At 42.6% G+C, this 22,500-nt stretch overlaps 1 protein-coding gene across 4 annotated transcripts in view; it reads left to right on the forward strand.

Annotated features, from left to right (window-relative positions):
- SLC26A7 (solute carrier family 26 member 7) overlaps positions 1-22,500 on the forward strand; it is an 82,615-nt gene that overhangs the window by 25,388 nt on the left and 34,727 nt on the right. For all 4 annotated transcript variants that reach the window (XM_044294448.1, XM_044294450.1, XM_044294449.1 and 1 more), the window contains exons 6-11: positions 648-730; positions 5,569-5,716; positions 7,635-7,748; positions 11,587-11,664; positions 11,748-11,843; positions 19,545-19,651. In XM_044294448.1, coding sequence (XP_044150383.1) covers positions 648-730; positions 5,569-5,716; positions 7,635-7,748; positions 11,587-11,664; positions 11,748-11,843; positions 19,545-19,651 — 626 coding nt within the window. The remainder of the gene's footprint in view (positions 1-647; positions 731-5,568; positions 5,717-7,634; positions 7,749-11,586; positions 11,665-11,747; positions 11,844-19,544; positions 19,652-22,500) is intronic.

Below are 22,500 nucleotides of genomic sequence, written 5' to 3' on the forward strand. Positions count from 1 at the left end.
CAGGACATAAGGGGTCGGTAATGGTGGGGTTCACTGGAGTCAGACCCTTCCTGTCATACTTTTACTTGTACATACTTTTTATGACTTGTATAATTGACAGCCCATTACTTAAAATTTTATATAAGCATGTCAGACTTTCACTTGGGGACATGTGGAAGGAGGCAAACACTTCTTTGATTACACATAATCTACTTACATTTGCCCTGTTGCATCCTCATGCTTCGAGTTAAAGCAAAATGTTCCTTTTACTAAAAATTATTACATAAAATTCTGTCGTAAGATGCCAGGGAATGGAACGCACAGTATTATCACACACTGATAGTTTATTGATAAGGAGCTTTAAAGGGAATCTGTCACAATTCTGGATTATTATCTCTAGTAATACAGTATGCAGGCACTTATAACTAGGGATGAGCGAACTTGTGTTTTTCAAGTTCGTCGTACAAAGTTCGGGTTATCTAAGAATTCCGTTATGGATTTCGCCACCATGGACCATAACTTATGGTCCTCGGTAGCGGAATCCATATTGAAATTGCTAAATAACCCGAACCTTGTACACCGAACTTGAAAACACAAGTTTGCTCAACACTACTCCTTTTAATATGTATATAGTACTAACTGTTGTAAGGGTCTTGTTTCTCCTACAGATAATTTCGGCTTCTCTTGCTTGTTACTTTGCTGATATGTCCAAAACTTATGGATTTGATGTCATTGGACCTATTCCAAAAGGGTAATCCCTTTTTCTTTAAATTAATATTGATTCTGTTTCAGAAACTGATTAAATAAAGACTCACTGTAGAATTGTTCTGTTTGGCACATGACCCTAACCTTCATACATGTAGCTTACCGTGTACCTTCACTTACCAATCATACAACACATTTTGAGCGGCTGCCTCATTATAGACAACCCCTTCAATTTCAGAGTGGCTATGGCTCCCAAGACCCCAGCGCTTACTGTAACAAAAACTTATTATTACATGGCAGCCAACAAAATCAATCACCATCTAGGTCCTGTGATTCACAGACATCCCGGGGCCAACTAGCGATGAGCGAATCGAAACTGAGGAAGTGGAATTCGATCCGAATTTCAGGAATTATTCGATTTGCACCGAATATGAATTTCCTAACGCTTCGTGGTAACGAATCACATTTTTTCCTAAAATAGCTGCTGCACGTGTGAGGACATGGAGCAGGAATCTCTGGGAACGAGGGATCACCCACAATGCCATGCATGCAGCCAATCAGTAGCCAGCCCTGTGATGTCACAGCCCTATAAATAGCCTCAGCCATCTTGGATTCAGACATTTTTCAGTGTAGTTCAGGGAGAGGCGTTAGCAGGCGCTAGGGACAGTGCTAGGAAAGACTTGAAAACTAAAATTTTGCTCAATAGAAGTTCAGGTAAAGAATAGGGAGGAATCATTCCCCAGTATTGAAGCGGAACAGGGTTCAATAGGGGAGTTTACAGCCTGGATAATAGGAACAATCCTATTACACCTTGCTGCACTGACTGAGGTTCCAAATTGCCATTATACTGCTGCTCATTTCAGGTTTGCAATAGATGATACCTCTGTAATTCTAGCAAACTGTTCTTGTTATTGGGATCTTATTAGCCCTTGTGCGGTGCAGTTATATATATATGTTCTAAAGCCTTTTTTGCCATGTATTAGTGGGGAAAAAGAAAAAGGGCTTATTAGCCATTGTGTGGTGAAGTGGGAAAATTACAGCCCTTTTTGACGTGTATTAGTGGCAAAAAAGTTCCATTGTACTACAGCCATTTACAGGGTACAGGATAGATACGTAAGTCCTATTAGCCATTCTGCTGTGAATTGAGATTATTATTTTTTTGGGGTGTATTAATAGCAAAAATAAGTATGTGTTAGTTGTTCTGCAGTGAATTTACATTGTCATTCAGTGGTGAATTTTTTTTGTGATACAGCCTTTTTGGGGAAAATTGGTTGGTGAATGTAGACTTTCTTCTGTAGGGACTGAGTAATTGCATTGATTAGCAATTCAGTGGTAAAATTCTTTTGTGAAACAGCCTTTTTGGGGGAGAATTGATGGGTGATTGTAGAGTATCTTCCGAAGGGTCTTTTTTATACCTGCTGAGAGGGAGGACAAACTGAACTACTATAGAGACATCCTATGTAGTCAGTTGTACGCTGCCTATCTGCGCCATCGTCCATCCTCTCACAGGTCCGAAAGGGGGGGCCCTCTGCGCTCATGTTCCACTGCCATAGCTGCTGTGGGGGAGGGGGGGTGGCAGGACCAATACCAGCTCCATCAGCAGCAGCCTGAGTCTAGAGTCGTCGATGAGCAGCTTTCTTCACCCGCATAGTGCTAGTACTCACCAGCAGCTAGACATAGAGCAGAACCTGAACCAGCAGTTGGTGGCATACTTGGAGTGCACCCTGCCACCCATCATCAAAGATCTGCTGGACTACTGGGCAGCCAAACTGAATTTGTGGCCGCAACTGGCCGAGTTTGGCCTGAAAAAGCTGTCCTTCCGAGCCAGTAGTGTGGCATCAGAGCGGGTGTTTAGTGCAGTGAGGGGAATAGTTACCCCAAGAAGAACTCGCCTGTCCACCCAAAATGTGGAGAGACTGACTTTTGTCAAGATGAATCAGGCGTGGATCAGACAGGATTTCCACCCACCAACGCCTGATGCATCAGATTAGATCATCCATGCTGGCTTACCCAAACCTTGACAAAAGAGACCGTTTCTTCTGGCTACCTGCCTCAGCTTCTATTCTGATGCTGCCACCCGCCTGATGCCACACATCTGGTGCCAAGTGCTCCTTCTTACACCCACCATCCTCAGCGGGTACTGTTATTGCTACCCACCTCCCTTCTCCATCACCGGGTCACTCTGTGGTCTCCTAATGCTGGTGCTGCTGCCACCTCCACGCTATTTCACCTTGCCACTCTGTGGCCTCCTCATGCTGCTGCTGCCACCTCCACACTCTGTCATTGTGCCACTCTGTGGCCTCCTCATGCTGCAGCTGGCACCTCACCACTATGTCACTGGGCCACTCTGTAGTCTCCTCATGCTGCTTCCACCTCACCACTATATCATTGGGCCACTCTGTGCACAATGGATCCTGTCTGTGTATCAGCTGTAAGGCCTTTATGGTCCAATCAGAACGGGCTTATGATTTGGTAGCCAAAAGCAGGAGTGGGTACAAAACACAGAAGACATGCAAATATTCCATTCACGTGTCATCTCTGTTTTGGATCCACTCCAGTTTTTTTGGCATTAGCAATACTGATGGATTACTGACCAAACGCTGACTGAGTGAAGGCAGATGCTCCACAGGCAGGATCCGTTTTTTGTGGGTTATTGTTCTGACAGATGAGAGGAAAGGCAAAATAATCAGTGACGTCAACACAAACTTACTGCTGACACCCTCTTCACTCTGTCGGGGTGCTCTACTTGTATAAGAATTTAATAGAACAGGTTCTGTGGACATCTATGTGGAATTTTCTGATGACGGTGTAAAAGGAGTGCGCTTCTTGACGCTAACATCGACCTGAGTTCATACTTGAGTTATTTGGTCAGATTTGGCCCCGTGACTGCCCAAATAAGTGAAGTGTGCAGGGATTCTAAGAGTGACGCCTGTCACCTGCGTGTCATACTGACTCACAGTATTGTTTCACTACCACAGCAGACTCCCTATAAAGGCTGTCTGCAGCCAGGAAATAGCTGTTTTTTTACGCGATTTGGCATGAAAAAATTAAAATCAAATCTTTTTGAAAAGTTCGGCGAACCTGCCGATTCAAATTTTTGAAAAATTCGCTCATCTCTAGTGCCAATGTGTTAGCTGCTTTGTTCTCTGCCTCATACAATGGAGCCCTATCAGAGGGACCCCCCCTAATTGGGCATATTGACAGGGGTTGTCCTGAGTAATGGAAGCCACTCAGATTACATGCTTAAAGCGAACCTTTCACCTCATTTTCACTTTATAAACTAGCAACAGTACCTTATAGATTATCTTGAGTGTGTTGTTATCCATGTTAGTGCCGCTTTCCTGCGCTGTTTATTCATAAAAATATCGTCTTATAAAGTTCAAATTTCGTGCTCCAACAGTCAAGCAACAAGTCAAGGGGGTAGCCCTTCCCTCTCCTCTGGCCGTACCTCCCCTGCCCTAACGCCGCCTCTATGCGCTGTAATTGACAGCCGGCACAGTCGCCGGGACCGCGCTTGTGAATCCTGCGCATGCGCCGTCCTCCTCCTCCGCTTGATCCAGTCTTTCTTTCAGACACAAGCGCGATCCTGTAACAGAATCGCGCATGCGCCGTCCGCAATCCCTGCCTGTCTGCTCTCCTGTCTGCGCAGACAGGAGAGCAGACAGGCAGGGATTGCGGACGGCGCATGCGCGATTCTGTTACAGGATCGCGCTTGTGTCTGAAAGAAAGACTGGATCAAGCGGAGGAGGAGGACGGCGCATGCGCAGGATTCACAAGCGCGGTCCCGGCGACTGTGCCGGCTGTCAATTACAGCGCATAGAGGCGGCGTTAGGGCAGGGGAGGTACGGCCAGAGGAGAGGGAAGGGCTACCCCCTTGACTTGTTGCTTGACTGTTGGAGCACGAAATTTGAACTTTATAAGACGATATTTTTATGAATAAACAGCGCAGGAAAGCGGCACTAACATGGATAACAACACACTCAAGATAATCTATAAGGTACTGTTGCTAGTTTATAAAGTGAAAATGAGGTGAAAGGTTCGCTTTAAAAGGATTACAGCATCCTGGAAAAGATTAAAAGATTATGATGACTTATCCTCAGTATAGAATATCATTATCACATCAGCGGGGGTACAAGTGCCACCATCCCCACTGATCAGCTGTTTCAGGGAGCCACTGCGCTAAACAGAGCTCTGGTGAGTAATGCAGGCTCTTGGCAGCTTTCCAAGTACAGTCCCATACGTTGTATAGTGGCTGTGCTTCGTATTGCAGCTCAGCCCCAGTGACTTCAATGGGACTGAGCTGCAACTAGGCCATGTGACCGATGTACAGTGATGTCACTGGATGTGGCGCTCAAGGCCTCTTCTAATAGCTGATCAAAGGGGGTTCCGGTCACACACAGATCTGATACTGATGACCTATTCTGAGGATAAGTCATAAAAATATTTTCCTTGATAACCTTTTTTTTTTTATAATATAATGTCTTTACTGTATCCCAGTGTTCACCTGGTTCTCCAGGTCCCCTGCTGGGCAGTGATAGGGGAGTGTCTATATAACTAGCTGGGTGGGAGGAGCTATAAACTAGCTGGTGTTGTTGGGGCGGTGCTGGAGGTGTGACAGAGAAAGGAGAAGTGCATCATGGGTTTGGTTGGATACAGCAACAGGAAGTGCTATATACAGGATAAAAATAAACCAGAGTGATTTGTTGATCTTGTGAAATGGGTCAGAAGAGTCCAAATTGAATAAAAGCACAGGGAAAATGTACATGAGGTAAGTAACTATATGGCCATATCTTTTAAATACCATAGGAAACCCCTATAATGTGTTTTTTACTGAGATGAAGACTATATCTTATAGTGATGGCTGTCTTTATCTTACTTTATCAGAATACCCCTTCCAAAGGTACCACCAATGGACACCTTACAGCATGTTGTTGTGGAAGCATTTGGGGTGGCTATAGTTGGATATGCGGTGTCTATATTTCTTGCCTACAACTCATCAAAGAAGTTTAAATACCCTGTTTGTGAAAATCAGGTAAATCACACTTATGTTTTATTAATGTGATGTATTTGTACAGTATTTATTTTTTTCACCAAAGGTCAAGAAGCACCAATGCCACCACCCTGGCACATGATTCCATCACAGACCAGCAAATTAATCTGGAATCTTACAAAATCACAATCTGTTTGGAGACCGGTTCATCCAGAAGAAGAGCTGCTCTTTGTAGCAGCTCTCTGCTCTGGCTAATAGAGAGAGGTCCTGAGTGGGGCATCTATTACATTTATATGGGATAGTAAGGCACATGAAAAGAGTGTGCTAAATTAAAAAACCCTTGAACTGTGATATGGCCACTGGATGTAAGAGGCATGTGGTGCTGTATTTTCATGTATGTGTAAAAGTCTAGAATGTAATGTCCATGTAACTATGCCTTTAGCACTAGAGCTTGGATCGAAAATGTTACCTATCTCCATTGGGACTTGGGACCTGGATATTTTGAGACTTTAGCAAAGCCCCTGAATTCTGGATTATTGTAAATAGACAAACTATTTATGACCCAACAATTTAGCTATGGAAAACAAGGATCCAGTACTGCCTTTCTCCGAACTGTAGACTTTATTGAAGCGCACACATGCAGTTAAATAAGAGTCTTCTTGATGCGTTTTGGGTGACATTAGCCCTTTGTCAAAAGAATAAAATCTCACACAAAGCAACAGGTAAAATATGTTTGGAAAATGAGGTAACCAATAGTGAATCGACACATACATGATCAGGAGAATATCATAAGGTCTCCTCAGGTTCATGACTAATTATTCAAGGAGAGGGGGAGGAGGGGAAGACGCCTATATGAAAAAAAACAATACTTCATATACATGATAACTTTGAAAATGACATCTATCACTGCTCACTCTACAATAAAGTGCATAATATATCATGATAAAATATCCTACTAATAGAAATTAATTTAATAATAAAATACATCCTGTCTTTTATTTAGAGCTTTTGGGGATCTCATTTCTAAGAAAAATCACTAAAATAAAGTGGCCTAAATGGGAGCAAATGCTCAAAAACCCCAAACACTTTAACATGTATATAACTGGAGGAGCAATTCCTTCTCCTACCGCATGAGTGACCTCACTATGGGGGTATGTGGGAGCTTGGCTGAAAGTTGTATCTTAGCACTTCTCAGACCGTGTTCACACATCATAGGTAGTCTAGTGGTAGGACCCATGCCACACTGAGATACCTTGACGGTGGTGTAAAAGGGCTCCATTGTGTTCCTGACTGGAATACATTAGCTAAAGTCTCAGTTTTTAACATCAGCCTGAGGGATTAGCCAGTGTTGTCAGTTGCATATCATTGTGGTGAACCTTTTGCAGCGATTGATCTAATTTTTTACATGAAAATCCAGTGTTTCCCTGGCCAAAAGCTTTTTCCTATGGTCTCCACCTCTAAATGGTCTAGACACCCTTTCAATACCAATAAAAGTAAAGTTGAAGTTGCACCGAGCTCAACAAACGGATTGTTAAACCTTTGTGCAGCAGTCCGGCCGCAGGGTCAGTATGTGCGTGCACGGTGGGCTGATGGGGGTAGTAGTCGTACTCATGGTTTTGCAGCTCCCTGGGTCGGCGTGCAGTGATAAAGAAGACAGCACTAAATCCTCCGGGGCACTGCATTTGGTTATAATGAGAATGAACTGGACATTGATAAAAGTACCATGCAAAATCCTGACAACCCTCCCCCAGCCAGTCTGAGCCTCAGAAGTATAGAGGACTGGCTGTCCAAATTTGCATTGATTTTTAGTGGGGATAAGCAAGATAATCGAGGTTGTTTAGGTTGGAAGAAACAAAGATCTGGTGGTATTTTACAAATCTGCGCCTAAAATATGGCTAATTTAGGTGTATTTCTGTATAATAAATGACCCCCAATATGTTCTCATTTCTGTTTATTTTAGGAACTCTTGGCTCATGGACTCAGCAATATTATTCCATCATTTTTCTTTTGCATTCCAAATTCAGGAGCCCCAGTCCGATCTTTTCTATCATACAGCGTTGGATCGAAAACCCAGGTCAGCCTCCTACATTATCATAAGGCCTCCTGCACATGACAGCATCCATTTTGTGGTTCACAAATCACAGACCTACAAAATATGGATGCGGTCAATGTGCATGCTGCAATTTTCACTGGACACATTGTTAAAAAGTCTATTCTTGTCCGCAGAACGGACAAGAATTGGGCAGGTTCTATAATATGCAGCCTGGCAGCAAGGATGCGGACAGCACACAGATGACATCTCTGTGCCGTCCATTTATTTTTATTTTTCCGCGGACCTATGGAAAATATGTGATATTTTCTGAAACCATTCCAACATTGGTGGTGATAAGGGAGATTGTCCCCAAGCTGTTAAAGGGGATTTCCAGGATTTAAGCAAATAGGCATATAACAAGGGGCCCTATAAGGTGGATTTAGATGGGCCGAGCTAAAGCCGATTGTTGGGAAGGAAGCGCTCCTTCCCAACAGTCGGCTGCTTGTTAAGTGGAAGCATGACTAAAACATTTACGCACGTCGATCTCCTTCACAGTATGAGGACGAGGGATGGCTATTGTGATTGCTCGTCCTTACATAACAGCATTGTTTCTGGGCAACGATCTGCTGTCCAGAAATGATAATTGATGTACCTTCACTAATGATCATTTCAAGCGTTTTGCCTGTTCATCGGGGGATCAGCTGCACCTTTTCGCAGGCAGCTTGTTGGGAATAAGCATTCGCGGAAACATTTTTTCCCAATAATCTGCCAGATAATCTACCTGTGAAAATCACCTTTGCTCACTTTTTATGTGTCCAGCCACTCCAGCGCCACTGCTCCGGTCCCCTCTGGTTCTGCAGCTGTTTTGTGCTGTTCATCGTTCACGCTGTAGTCAGTCCCCGGACTGCATGAAGGACACATGACTGCTGATGCCAGTGATTGGCAGTGCGGAAGGCTGCCCCCAGGGTATAGTTGTAGTTTGGAGTGCAAACTTGGTAAAGTTCAATGGTTTTTACTTGTGTTATCCGAACAATACTCGATCTTTCACTTGGCTCCAGTAGGCTAAGACTGGCAGGTAAACTTAAATACTTTGCTTTCTCTTTCTCTGCTGTGCTATTCTCTGGCTTCAGTCTGGCAACTATCATTTTCAGTTACTGTTTCTTATAAGAGGTATCATGTGACCTGTTTTGCTGAGTAGGGGTCTTTGGCTCCGTTTTGCCTCTCAGAGGTACCAAGTTCTTTTATATATCCGATGTGGGCTGCTCTCTGAGCTACTTTCCTAAAGCTCCTGCAGCAGTGAGGGGAAACGCTCCCTCTTCACACCATGCTGCTTCACTCTCTCGCTCCAGCTCTCAACTCCACTCTCTACTCCAGACTAACTATAGCTTCCTGCAACCTCTCCCTTGGACTAGCCCACTTCTGCCCAAAAGGGGGACAATGGAATGGTAAGTTCCATTCTATCTAAAGGCATTCTCTGCCATAAACACTGCCACCTGCTGGACAACCATGTAATACAATACATAACAGTTACATAGCGCCTAATGAACAGACCTGGAAACACAAGGCATGGAGGTGTCCCACATTGATTAGACAATTAAGAAAGTAGCAGGTTGTAGAAATGGTTGCGCCCCCTCTGGGGTACTACAGCAGCATCAAACTCATGAATGACTTCATTGTGGCTGGATCAATGGGGACCACAAGGACTGAGACCGCAGCGGCAGTGCTAGTGTGGACATTGAAAAGATGAATAAGATTTTTTTTTTGTTATTTCGTTTCATACTGCCCCCTGCTCTGTGCCCAATAAAAAATATCTGAAAACCCCTGTAGGGGCATGCCTAATAAAAGGCATCTTGATGACTGTGTTTATTGATGGCCAGTAGAATTGTGAATACAGTTCTATTTTAAAGTATAGGCTCCAGATTATTTAATGCATTCCCAAATAAAATTTAATGTCCACATTTATTCAACTCTTTATATAGAAAATATATTTATATAAGCTGTAAAATAGTACTCAGGTGGACATACCCTTTAAGGGAAATCTGTCATCAGGTTCGCCCTGATTATATTGGTGTGTCTCTTGCTTGTTGATGTGGTATAGTGTTCATACAGGTTAATCAGATGCAGTGTGAACTGAACGATGTGTGAGCCACGGTCCTTGTATGACTTAACTGCAGGTTCCCCCAGCCCTCACACCATTGATAGACAGCTTTCTCCTGTGGAGCAGACTGTCAATCAGTGGGAGCCCACAGCACATGAGTACAGGGGACTCCTGACTGATGCAGAACTTGGTGAAATTTTTTTGAATACGGCACCCCTTGTAAAATCCAAAGAACGGTGCATGCCCTAATAGGAGCTAGGTCCACAATTAGCCCCTTGGAGAGTCAAAAAAAGAAAGGCAGCACTCATGTTTGCAATGGTGTAAAAAAGGTTGAGGTCCTTTAATCCACCTTTCAGCAAACCAATAAATGCATACATTGAAGCAAGATGAATTAAAGGACCTCAACTTTTTTTTTACACCATTGCAAACACGGGTGCTGCCTTTCTTTTCTTTTTTTTTCAACTGATAAACTGTGATTTTAAAAAAAACAAAACAAAAAAAAACACCACCATATTGGCAAGTACAGATGTATCCTTCCTTGCCTTTCTTTTTGGCTGAACATATGATATGTGTGACGAAATAGCCATTTTTTCAAAACAACATAATTTTGTGATATTGTGTCACAATGTATCTATCCTATACAAATGTGTCTATGTGCAGCCACCCAGTGATTGTGTTGTGAATTGCAGCCTGTCAAGGGGGATTGCTAGTATGTTGTAGTGTTGTATTTAATTTGTTTCCTGAGAAATCCTTAAAGGGGTTGGCCACTTTGTGGCTACTGTTTACCAATGTGTTTGTGAGATGATTATATAGCACTTATTAATATAGTCTCTGTTGAAATTCTGAGAATATATTATGAAATAAATAAATTGTGCATAATTAAAAAAAATATTATATTAGTAAGATCCATATAACCATCTCACAAACACATTGGTCAACAGTGGCCAAAAAGTTGCCAACCCTTTTAAGCAAACTCAAGCTAAGGTAATGGTGAACACATCTGTAAGTGGCACAGAGATATCACCAGGGTGATTTTCATTACTTTATGCTGCCTTCAGATAGGGCGGCATGAACCTGGTGGCAGATTCCCTTTACAGAGTCTGCCATTGATGGTTATTCAGTATTAAAGGAATTATAATGACCCCCTAACTCCCAGACCCCTCATATAGGTAATACTTACCCTGCTCCCCGGCATCCGCGTTGCTCCTGATGCCTGCACGGCCGCCACTGCATCTCCCTGTAGCACAGAGCAAAACATTCGGCATTAGGGGGGGCAGCCAATAGCAGGCCGCGATGGGGATGAGCCTCCCTAGCATTGCGGGTGATGCTAGGGAGGCTTGCCAGATCTTTTGATCTGCACAATGGGAAGATGCAGTGGCGGGTATCAGGAGTGACGTGGGTCGTCATTGCTCCGTGATGTCGTCATGGAGGAGTGGAAGAGGATTTCAGTGGCAACCTGTGAAGCTCTAGTGAACTCCATGACCAAGAGAGTTAAGGCAGTGATGGAAAATAATAGTGGCCAGGCAAAATATTGACACTTTGGGCACAATTTGGCCCTTTTTACTTAGGGGCGTATTCACTTTTGTTGCCAGTGGTTTAGACGCACACACCAAATTTACATTGTTATACAAGCTGTACACTGACTACTTAAAATTGTATCAAAGTCATATCTTCAATGTTGTCTAATGAAAATATATAATAAAATATTTAGAAAAATGTGAGGGGTGTACTCAGTTTTGTGAGATACTGTATTTATTGTAATATATTATCTTTGTTCTTCAGGTGGCCTCTCTGATATCATGTGCATTGGTCCTGTTCGTCATTTATTTTGTAGCACCACTCTTATACTGGCTACCTATGGTAAGGGACCCTTATGGTAAGGGAAATAATTGAAAGTACATTTAAATTGAAATCTACTATAACCTATTACATTTCTATTGCAGTGTGTCCTGGCAGCTATAATTGTTGTGGGGCTGAAAGGCATGCTCATACAGTTTAGAGATTTAAAGAAATACTGGAATGTTGATAAATTTGACTGGGTAAGTCATTGTAAGGAAAAACTATGGTCAGTGTCCAGAACTTCCACCAGCAAACTCAGAAACGGCTAACAGTCTTCCTTAACCATTCCCGGTTAGTAGGAAGATAAGGCTACCCCTAGGTTCTCTACGAGGACTTGGCTGCTAGGGACCCAGGTTATGTCTGTGGAGTAAGGTAGCAGAAAACTGGTGTGAGCTCATCAAAAGCAGACCTACCAGAATGACTGTGTGCGGTAGACAAACATGGTCAGAACCCGGAGAGACAGATACAGTCCAAACAGCAGACAAAGGTTTAATCCAGAAACTATCCATGGTCATTACACAGAGGATAAATCAGCAGGTCTAGTGCTAAGGTAAAAAAGCACAGAGGTGCAAACTGAGCCAGGGTACATACGCAATCACCAGCAGCTGCCAATACTGAGTAGCAGAGTAAAATACCTCACCTAGCTCTAGGAGTAGACAATGAGCCAGGAACCTGGTTCACCTCACTGATAGGTGAACCCAGCCTCACTGATAGCAACCATCCCACCATAGCCTTGCACAGGACTTTGGCTGGGTAATCTCCTGACAGTACCGGAAGAATAGATCTACTCTACCAAGCTTTCCTGTTAGTAAGGTACCTGATGTAAACTGTAGTGAATATAATCTTCTTACCAGTGTCTGTATTTGTGAGTTATCCCCTCCCTTCTAACCCTAAGCTATGTCATGTGACCAGCAAAAAGACTTTCCCAATCATACATCATCTTATGTGTGACAGGAAGTCTGGTTCTGTATATATTCTGTAAGAAGGTACCTGGAATCACCGTGGATGGAAGGTATGTGTCACCGAGGTTCCTGGCCTCGGTGAAGTAAGAGCCGGTATTTTATGTGTCAGCAGCAGCTATTGCTAATTAATACCTTGAGAGTTAGCATGGCTGTCATAGCTGATCTGGGACGGCTCTTCCAGGCTAGGTTTTGCCAGGCATAAAAAACAGCCAGCACTGCCAGGTGTGTGGATTTACCTCCCTCTGACAGTGGTGCTCAAGTGTGTGTGTGCTGGGATCTGAGGCTTATGCGGTGCTGGAGGGCTGAGACCTGTGTTTAGGGGAAACAGCCCCCCTAAAAGCCTGCTATGGACTGCTGTAGGTAGAACTGCCAACAAGGTGATGTCACGGATGGTGTAACAGAAAACAAGAAGTTACAAATAAGGATTCGACTGGCTTGATCCGAAACTAAGGAACAAAAGGGTGACCCCTATTTAAGTCCTGAAACTCTCCCTGTCTTCTCAGCCCATGCAAAGATCTCTATGATAGAAAATTGCATGCCCTCGTGCCTCGACTGTATGACACCTGAACACCCTATAATAGTGAGGGGACATGACCACCGGCTCCCTACACTTAATACAGAGGGAGTCAGGGTCACCTAGGATCAAGCAAACAGGAAAACACAAATAAAGGAACAGACTTATCTGTAGAAGCATCAGTTGTAGCATCCAGCATATACACACTCCAGGAAGTTGTATAAACCGCAAAGTGATGCAGTATGGGAGGGGATTTAAAGGGATGCAATCAGTGCAACTAGATGACAGCTTAGAGAGGGAAACGAGATGACAAAACGAAAGCAAAACAAAAGAACCTCAAGCAGGAGGTTCTGAAGAACGTCTGTCAGAGCTTCTCAGATGTCTGGCGGTGACAGGTGATTTTTGCTATGTGGACTTTCCATTGTGTGTGAACTAACATCAAGACTGCAAAGTGACGTTTAGTTTTTGCCTTATGTGTGAATAAACACAGAAGTTTGATTTAAGAACTGGTAATTTGCCTCTGTACTGTGTCCGCATGTCTACCAGAGCAAATCCCCACAATTCCTATGGGAGTCTCAATGTCCGTCTCATAGGAATGAAGGTAGGAGTCAGGAGCTCAGCAGAAGTACCAGGGGCAAACAGAATCACAAAGTCCAAAACAAGCAAGGCTCAAAGCTGTAGGACCACACGCGTCAGCAATCCAGGGGCAGAGAAAGTCTTGCTTTGAATAAGCTGTGAAACAAAAGGTCTCAGGAATCCAGGAAAAAGCAATTAACAGGTAATACAGAAGTCCAAGGGTCAGCAACAATGAGACAACCAGGAAACAGAACCAGGCAAAGTCTGCACATCAGGAAGAGGTTTTGAACCTGCCGCCCATACGTCATATTAAGGTGCCTTATGCCTTGGCAGCCTAGCATGTCATTGCATTAGAGCTGGATCGGAGTCTCGTGGAGGTAGAAGATGTAGAATAATAGTGATGAGCGGGAGGTGCCATATTCGATTTCGCGATATTTCGCGAATATTCGAATGAATATTCGTGTTATATTCGTCGAAATCGAATATTCGTAATTATTCTAATTATCGCGAATAATATACGAATATATATTTTTTTTTCGCGTATTGCGATTATTTATCTTGATAGTATAAGGCAACGTTCCTATGCTAATTGACTATGGCTAGGCTAATATGTGTATTTTTCGAAATTTCGTGATTTGCTCTAACTTCGTCTCTTAGAATATTACGAATATTCTAAAAGACGAAGTCAGAGCAATATTACGAAATTTCGTAAAATACACATATAGATTGTAATTTAGCTAATATAGTGCTATAATCCCTTTTTTTGCCTCTTCTGAACTTAAGTTTTGTAAAATATGTACACTATTAAAAAATATTACTATAGCAGTATATTAGCTTAAATACAATCTATGTGTATTTTTAGAATATTCGTAATATTCTAAAAGACGAAGTTAGAGCAATATTAAGAACATTTGCAAAAGCCGAAATTGCGATGCGAGTAATATAATACGAAATAATCGCATGAAGATTTCAACTTAGCACTGCTATATTCCATATTCTAGCCTAATATGGAATATAGCTGTGCTAAGTTAGCACTGCTATATTCCATACTAGGCTAGAATATGGAATATAGCAGTGCTAAGTTGAAATCTTCATGCGATTATTTCGTATTATATTACTCGCATCGCAATTTCGGCTTTTGCAAATGTTCTTAATATTGCTCTAACTTCGTCTTTTAGAATATTACGAATATTCTAAAAGACGAAGTTAGAGCAATATTACGAAATTTCTAAAAGACGAAGTTAGAGCAATATTACGAAATTTCGTAAAATACACATAGATTGTATTTAAGCTAATATACTGCTATAGTAATATTTTTTAATAGTGTACATATTTTACAAAACTTAAGTTCAGAAGAGGCAAAAAAAATTAGAGGAAAAAAAAAGGGATTATAGCACTATATAAGCTAAATTACAATCTATATGTGTATTTTACGAAATTTCGTAATATTGCTCTAACTTCGTCTTTTAGAATATTCGTAATATTCTAAAAGACGAAGTTAGAGCAATATTAAGAACATTTGCAAGTCGAAATTGCGATGCGAGTAATATAACACGAAATAATCGCATGAAGATTTCAACTTAGCACAGCTATATTCCATATTAGGCTAGAATATGGAATATAGCAGTGCTAAATTGAAATCTTCATGCGATTATTTTGTGTTATATTATTCGCATCGCAATTTGCGAAATTTCGTAAAATACACATATAGATTAGATTGTAATTTAGCTAATATGGAATATAGCAGTAAGTTGAAAACGCCACTGACTGGAGCAGCCAGGAAGCCAGGAATCCAAAGGACAGGTAAGAACAACTTTAGAGAAGTGGGAAAGAAAAAAAATATAATAATAAAAAATAAAAAAAAGAATATTCGAATTCGCGAATATATAGAACGATATTCTAAATATTCGCGAAATCTCGAAATTGCGATATTCGAGAAAAAAATTCGCAATTCGAATATTCGCGCTCAACACTATAGAATAATTGGCCCGTATAGCAGAGTAACAATTACTAAAATGGAGTGAAATTTTTTTAAGGAAAATCACAGCAACTGTCCATGGCGCTTTGTCTGGTATACCAGCTGATCCTGATGCAAGGGAATGGGACTGAATCCATGGACAACAATGGGACTGTTTCTAGAAAAAAGCAGATATAATTGCCTAAAATGTCCTATTATTCACCATAGACATTACCATGAACACAATATGAGAGGAATAGGCAGAAGAATAAATACATATAGGGATGAAGCCTGAGAAATAGGAACAACCAAGTGTCTGCTAAATTCCCTTTGTAGCCATCTGATCATACACCAACTAAACCAAACCTAAAATCTGCTGTAGCACTTTCATTTATCACAATGTAACTTGAATTGCCTTGCAAAATAGACAGAGCAGTTTGCAAGGGTCCTTTAAGAAGAACAGAATGAGTGGCAGTCAATGATATACAGGCTGTTGATCGATGGTTGCTTAAAGGGGTTGTGTTACTTTAGCAAATAGCATTTAGGCTACATGCACACGACTGTATGTGTTTTGCGGTCCACAAATTGCGGATCCGCAAAAAAAAAAAAAAGGATGACATCCGTATGTCATGCGTTTTTTTTTTTGCCGATCTATTGTAACAATGCCTAAAACGGAATAGGACATATTCTATATTTTTTTGCGGGGCTACGGAATGGACATACTGATGCGGACAGCACACGATGTGTTGTCCGCATTTTTTGCAAACCCATTGAAATGAATGGGTCTGCATCCTATTCCTTTGCTGGCTGGATTAATTTTTCCGTTATGTTATATGCTGCTCCTTTTCATGGTTACGACCACCCTGCAATCCATCAGTGGTGGCCGTGCTTGCACACTATAGAAAAAAGAACCAGCCTATATAAACTCTCATGGTCTTGGCCACCAGAGAGGCTGGTGCTTTTTGCTATAGTGTGCAAGCACGGCCACCGATGATGGATTGCAGGGTGGTCGTAACCATGGAAACAAGCAGCATATAATGTTTTGGAAAAACGAATCTAGCCAGCAAAGGAAGCAATATGGACAATCACAATACATTAGTAAGTCCAGGTGCGTTGCTAGGTTAAAACACTCGGGCCTGTCCCCCTGATGTTTTGTCCCAGGCCCGAATGTCCTGCCTGCCAGCTAGATACAATCTAATGCACTGTAGGAGCTGAAGGACCTGTGATGACATCACAGGTCATGTGACCAGTAAAACAGGTAGGGGTTGGGAAGGACCTGCGATGATGTCACTATCATGTAACCAGTACAGGAGAGGACAGCAGTGAAGAGGAGAAGTCCTGGGAAAAGAAGCTGTGGTGATGTCTGCTACATGAGGAGAGGTAAGTGAAGGGAGAGGCAGAGCAATGCTCAGAGTAATGGTTATTTAACTGGGACTGTATGTTAGGGATGAAGGAAGGGGTGTTAGTTACATGGAACTGCGTGTTGGAGGTGGCTGGGGAGGGGGTGATGTTATTTACATGGGAATGTATGTTGAAGGTGGCTGTGTGAGGGGGTGATGTTATTTACATGGGACTGTATGTTGATGGTGGCTGTAGAAGGGAGTGATGTTATTTACATGGGACTGTATGTTGGAGAGGGCTGGGAGAAGGAGTGATGTTATTTACATGGGACTGTATGTTGATGGCAGTTGGAGGGGCTGAAGGGAGGGTAGTGATGTTATTTACATGGGACTGTATGTTGATGGTGGCTGTAAGAGGAAGTGATGTTATTTACGTGGGACTGTATGTTGGAGAGGGCGTGATGTTATTTACATGGGACTGTATGTTGATGGCAGTTGTGGGAGGGAGTGATGTTATTTACATGGGACTGAATGCTACAGGGGTATGAGGGAGGGAGTGATGTTATTTACATGGGACTGTATGTTGGGAGGGTGATGTTTACATGGGATTGCATGTTGGAGGCAACTGGGGAGGGGGTGATATTATTTACATGGGACTGTATGTTGAAGGCGGCTGGGGAGGAGGTGAATTTATTTACATGGGATTGTATTTTGGAGGGGGCTGTAAATAGAGAGGGATGTTATTTACATGGGACTGTATATTGGAGGGGGCTGGAGAGATGGTGTGATGTTATTTACATGGGACTATACAGTATATTGGAGGGGCTGAAGGGAGGGTAGTGATGTTATTTACATGGGACTGTATTTTGTAGGGGGCAGGAGAGATGGTGTGATGTTAACTACATGGGACTGTAAGGTGGAGGGAGGAAGATAACTACAGGGGGCACTGCAGGGGGCATTATAAATACTGTGGGCACTTCAGGGTGAGCATTAAAACAATAGGGAGCAGTATAAATACTGTGGGCCCTTCAGGGCGAGCATTATAACAGTAGGGGGCAGTATAAATACCGGGGGACTGTAGGGGTATTCTAAATCCAGGGGACATTATAGGCATTCTTATTACTACTGAGGGCTCTATAGGAGGGACCTATAGATCCACCTTATTTCTAAGAGCTTTATGGGGGGCCTTATTACTACTGAGGGGTCTATAGAGAGCTTTATTACCACTGGGGGAACAATACGGGGCCCTATTACTGGGGGCTCTGTGAGGGTATTATTATTACTGGAGGGCTCTTCTACTAATGGGGCACTCTTGGGGAGCATTATCACAGTTGGAGGGACTGTAGCGGGCAGTATTACTAATGGAGGCATTCTTGGGGAGCATTATCACTGTTGGGGACACTGTAGGGGGCAGTATTACTAATGAGGGCATTCTAGAAAGGAATTGCTAATGGTGGGACTATGAGGAGCACTATTACTATGGAGGGGGATTATCTGTATGGCACTTTTATTTCTTCAGGATAGTATTTGGTGGTATTGGGGAGCACAGCGGGCAGCAGTATAACACTGTTGGGACTCCAGGTTGAGGGAAGATGATAGAAATGTGAGGAAGCTAAGATGTCTCTGCAGAGACGAGGCGGCTAAGAGAAGATGTCCGGACCAAATGGGGAATACGATGACAGAGAAGATCTACATCAGAGGAGACACCACCTGGAGGTCCTGTATGTGACAGGTATGTGCTGCTGTATAGCAAGTACAGCAAAATGCGGTGGGGGGGGGGGGGGAGAGACTTAGAGAACTGGACCATATTCATGGGGGCTTGGGCCCCGAATCTTTTGAGACCCTAGCAACTCCCTGAGTAAGTCCCTTTTATTAACTTTCTCTACATGATAAATGCCACTTGCTGAAGCGACACAATCCCTTTAAGCTCCATTTAAACAGAGCAGCCATCGTAAGACTGCTTTCACACAGCCAGTGTTTGCTCAGTGACTTCCATCGGAGAGGCTACATTCACACAGCATCGTGCCGCAATATATGGTGAAAGATAGGACACGTCCTATCTTTTGCGGCGCAGAGGCACGGACCTGGAAGCCCATTGAAGGGCTTTCATGTGTTTCTGTGGGCTTGCAGGTCCGTACCTCCACGCTGCAAAAGATAGTACATACTTTTGCCATATCTTGTGGATCGCAGACTCATTGAAGTCAATTGGTCACCGAGATGCGGAGTTCACATGGCTGGTGCTCGTGTTTTGCGGTCTGCGTGATTGTAGCCAAATTGTGAGTCAAAACCAAGAGTGAAACCTACACATAGATAAGGCATAACAGAAAGATTTGCACCTGTTGTGTGTTTTGGACCTGCACTTGTTTTTGGCTCACAATTACTGATGAAAATCACTGATCGAGCACTGACCAAGCACTGTGTGAAAGTGACCTATCTGGAGTAAAATTATTATTAAAACGATCATTCATCCCCTTTCAGTCTTGATTTGTCAGCAGCACATCCCTTGTTTAACGTTACCTTTGATTGCCTTGCTGGACCTTCTTTATTTGTAGGTGATCTGGATTTGCACTTATCTGGTTACAATCTGTTTTGCCGCGAATATTGGTCTCTTATTTGGAGTTGTATTTAGCATAGCAGTTGGAGTGCTTAGATTAACCAGGTAAGAACCGCAAGTATGTATTTTATTGTCTCTGTTGAAGAGGTTATCCCATGACTAATGTACAAAATGAAAATCAGACATCATGTAGTACATGACAGCCTCTTTCTGAGGCTACTTTCACATTAGCGGCAGCCTTCGTCATTTCATACTTTTATTCTTGCCGCCTCTCGCCATGTTTGCTGTGCTGCGGCCGTACCTCCGGTCCGCCCCCATTATAGTGAATGGGGCCGGAGTGGACTGCCCAGATCCGGCAGGCTGTTCACCCGCCGGAACAGCATGCCGGAGAAGGCTGCCGCTAATGTGAAAGTAGCCTAACAAAGCTAGAACCAGCCCTGTACCCCACATGGATCTAGAGATCTTCACATTTATTGCTCTGCTAGAATTATATCAAGCTGACAGCTTTAGGGGAGTGTCCTTTCTGATGTAGCTAAGGGTGTGTGTCTCAGCTCTCCCTATCACAACTCAGGAGGTAGTTAAGAAACTGAGCATGTGCGGCCTTCTCAGTGAGCAGGACAAGGAAATAAGAAAAACAAACAGTGGGTGGTATGTAAATATATATAGTAGCATATAAATATATATAGTATGTGTATATATATATAGAGAGAGAGAGAGAGAAAAAATCAAGTGAAAAGAGCAGGCACACCACCTTCTGGAGTAAAAATGTGACAGCAATTTATTCCAATACAATAATAGACCATATATACAGTAGGATAAAGATAAAATGTGAGTAAATGCATATATCCAATACATAATAAAATAGAAAAACAATGATAAAATCTAATGAGTCCACTTATTAGAAAAAAAAAAAAATGTCTCTGGATGGAGAGTAATAAATACATCAAAGGCCCATTTCACTCATCAAAATCGATATCCAATATGAAAAGTCTCAATATTGGAGACACGACGATATACAGCCAAGTCCATAAATATTGGGACATCGACACAACTCTAACATTTTTGGTTCTATACACCACCACAATGGATCTGAAATGAAACGAACACGATGTGCTTTACCTGCAGACTGTCGGCTTTAATTTGAGGGTATTTACATCCAAATCAAGCGAACGGTGCAGGAATTATAACAGTTTGCATATGTGCCTCCCACTTGTTAAGGGACCAAAAGTAATGGGACAGAATAATAATCATAAATCAAACTTTCACTTTTTACTTGGTTGCAAATCCTTTGCAGTCAATTACAGCCTGAAGTCTGGAACGCATAGACATCACTAGACGCTGGGTTTCATCCCTGGTGATGCTCTGCCAGGCCTCTACTGCAACTGTCTTCAGTTTCTGCTTGTTCTTGGGGCATTTTCCCTTTATTTTTGTCTTCAGCAAGTGAAATGCATGCTCAATCGGATTCAGGTCAGGTGATTGACTTGGCCATTGCATAACATTCCACTTCTTTCCCTTAAAAAACTCTGTGGTTGCTTTTGCAGTATGCTTTGGGTCATTGTCCATCTGCACTGTGAAGCGCCGTCCAATGAGTTCTGAAGCATTTGGCTGAATATGAGCAGATAATTTTGCCCGAAACACTTCAGAATTCATGCTGGTGCTTTTGTCAGCAGTCACATCATCAATAAATACAAGAGAAGCAGTTCCATTGGCATCCATACATGCCCACGCCATGACACTACCACCACCATGCTTCACTGATGAGGTGGTATGCTTAGGATCATTAGCAGTTCCTTTCCTTCTCCATACTCTTCTCTTCCCATCACTCTGGTACAAGTTGATCTTCTGTCCATAGGATGTTGTTCCAGATCTGTGAAGGCTTTTTTAGATGTCGTTTGGCAAACTCTAATCTGGCCTTCCTGTTTTTGAGGCTCACCAATGGTTTACATCTTGTGGTGAACCCTCTGTATTCACTCTGGTGAAGTCTTCTCTTGATTGTTGACTTTGACACACATACACCTACCTCCTGGAGAGTATTCTTGATCTGGCCAACTGTTGTGAAGGATGTTTTCTTCACCAGGGAAAGAATTCTTCGGTTATCCACCACAGTTGTTTTCCGTGGTCTTCCGGGTCTTTTGGTGTTGCTGAGCTCACCGGTGCGTTCCTTCTTTTTAAGAATGTTCCTAACTGTTGTTTTGGCCATGCCTAATCTTTTTGCTATCTCTCTGATGGGTTTGTTGTGTTTTTCAGCCTAATGATGGCTTATTTCACTGATAGTGACAGCTCTTTGGGCCTCATCTTGAGAGTTGACAGCAACAGATTCCAAATGCAAATAGCACACTTGAAATGAACTCTGGACCTTTTATCTGCTCATTGTAATTGGGATAATGAGGGAATAACACACACCTGGCCATGGAACAGCTGAGAAGCCAATTGTCCCATTACTTTTGGTCCCTTAACAAGTTTGCACATATGCAAACTGTTGTAATTCCTACATCGTTCACCTGATTTGGATGTAAATACCCTCAAATTAAAGCTGACAGTCTGCAGTTAAAGCACTTCTTGTTTGTTTCATTTCAAATCCATTGTGGTGGTGTATAGAGCCAAAAATGTTAGAATTGTGTCAATTTCCCAATATTTATGGACCTGACTGTATGTGTAAAGGAAGTCTCAGTATTAAATGCACATCAATGTATATAAAATTGCAGCTATAAGTAGGGATCACCACTACTTATGAGTCACATGACCACTACTTATGAGTCACATGAGTCACATGACCATAGCAGCTGACAGTGTGTTATCAAACTCCGCTTTCTGGAACCAGTGCCCGAATATACACGTAAGTGGGCTCTTATGCCATTACACTGAACGGACACTGCAGCATCAACAGAGCGGTAAGAGCCTCAGTGAGGCAACCCTGAATCGCTGAATTACCTGCGCTTATTCACATTGTGCGC

The sequence above is a fragment of the Bufo gargarizans genome, chromosome 5, assembly GCF_014858855.1.
Source record: "Bufo gargarizans isolate SCDJY-AF-19 chromosome 5, ASM1485885v1, whole genome shotgun sequence".
NCBI classification, from domain to species: domain Eukaryota; kingdom Metazoa; phylum Chordata; class Amphibia; order Anura; family Bufonidae; genus Bufo; species Bufo gargarizans.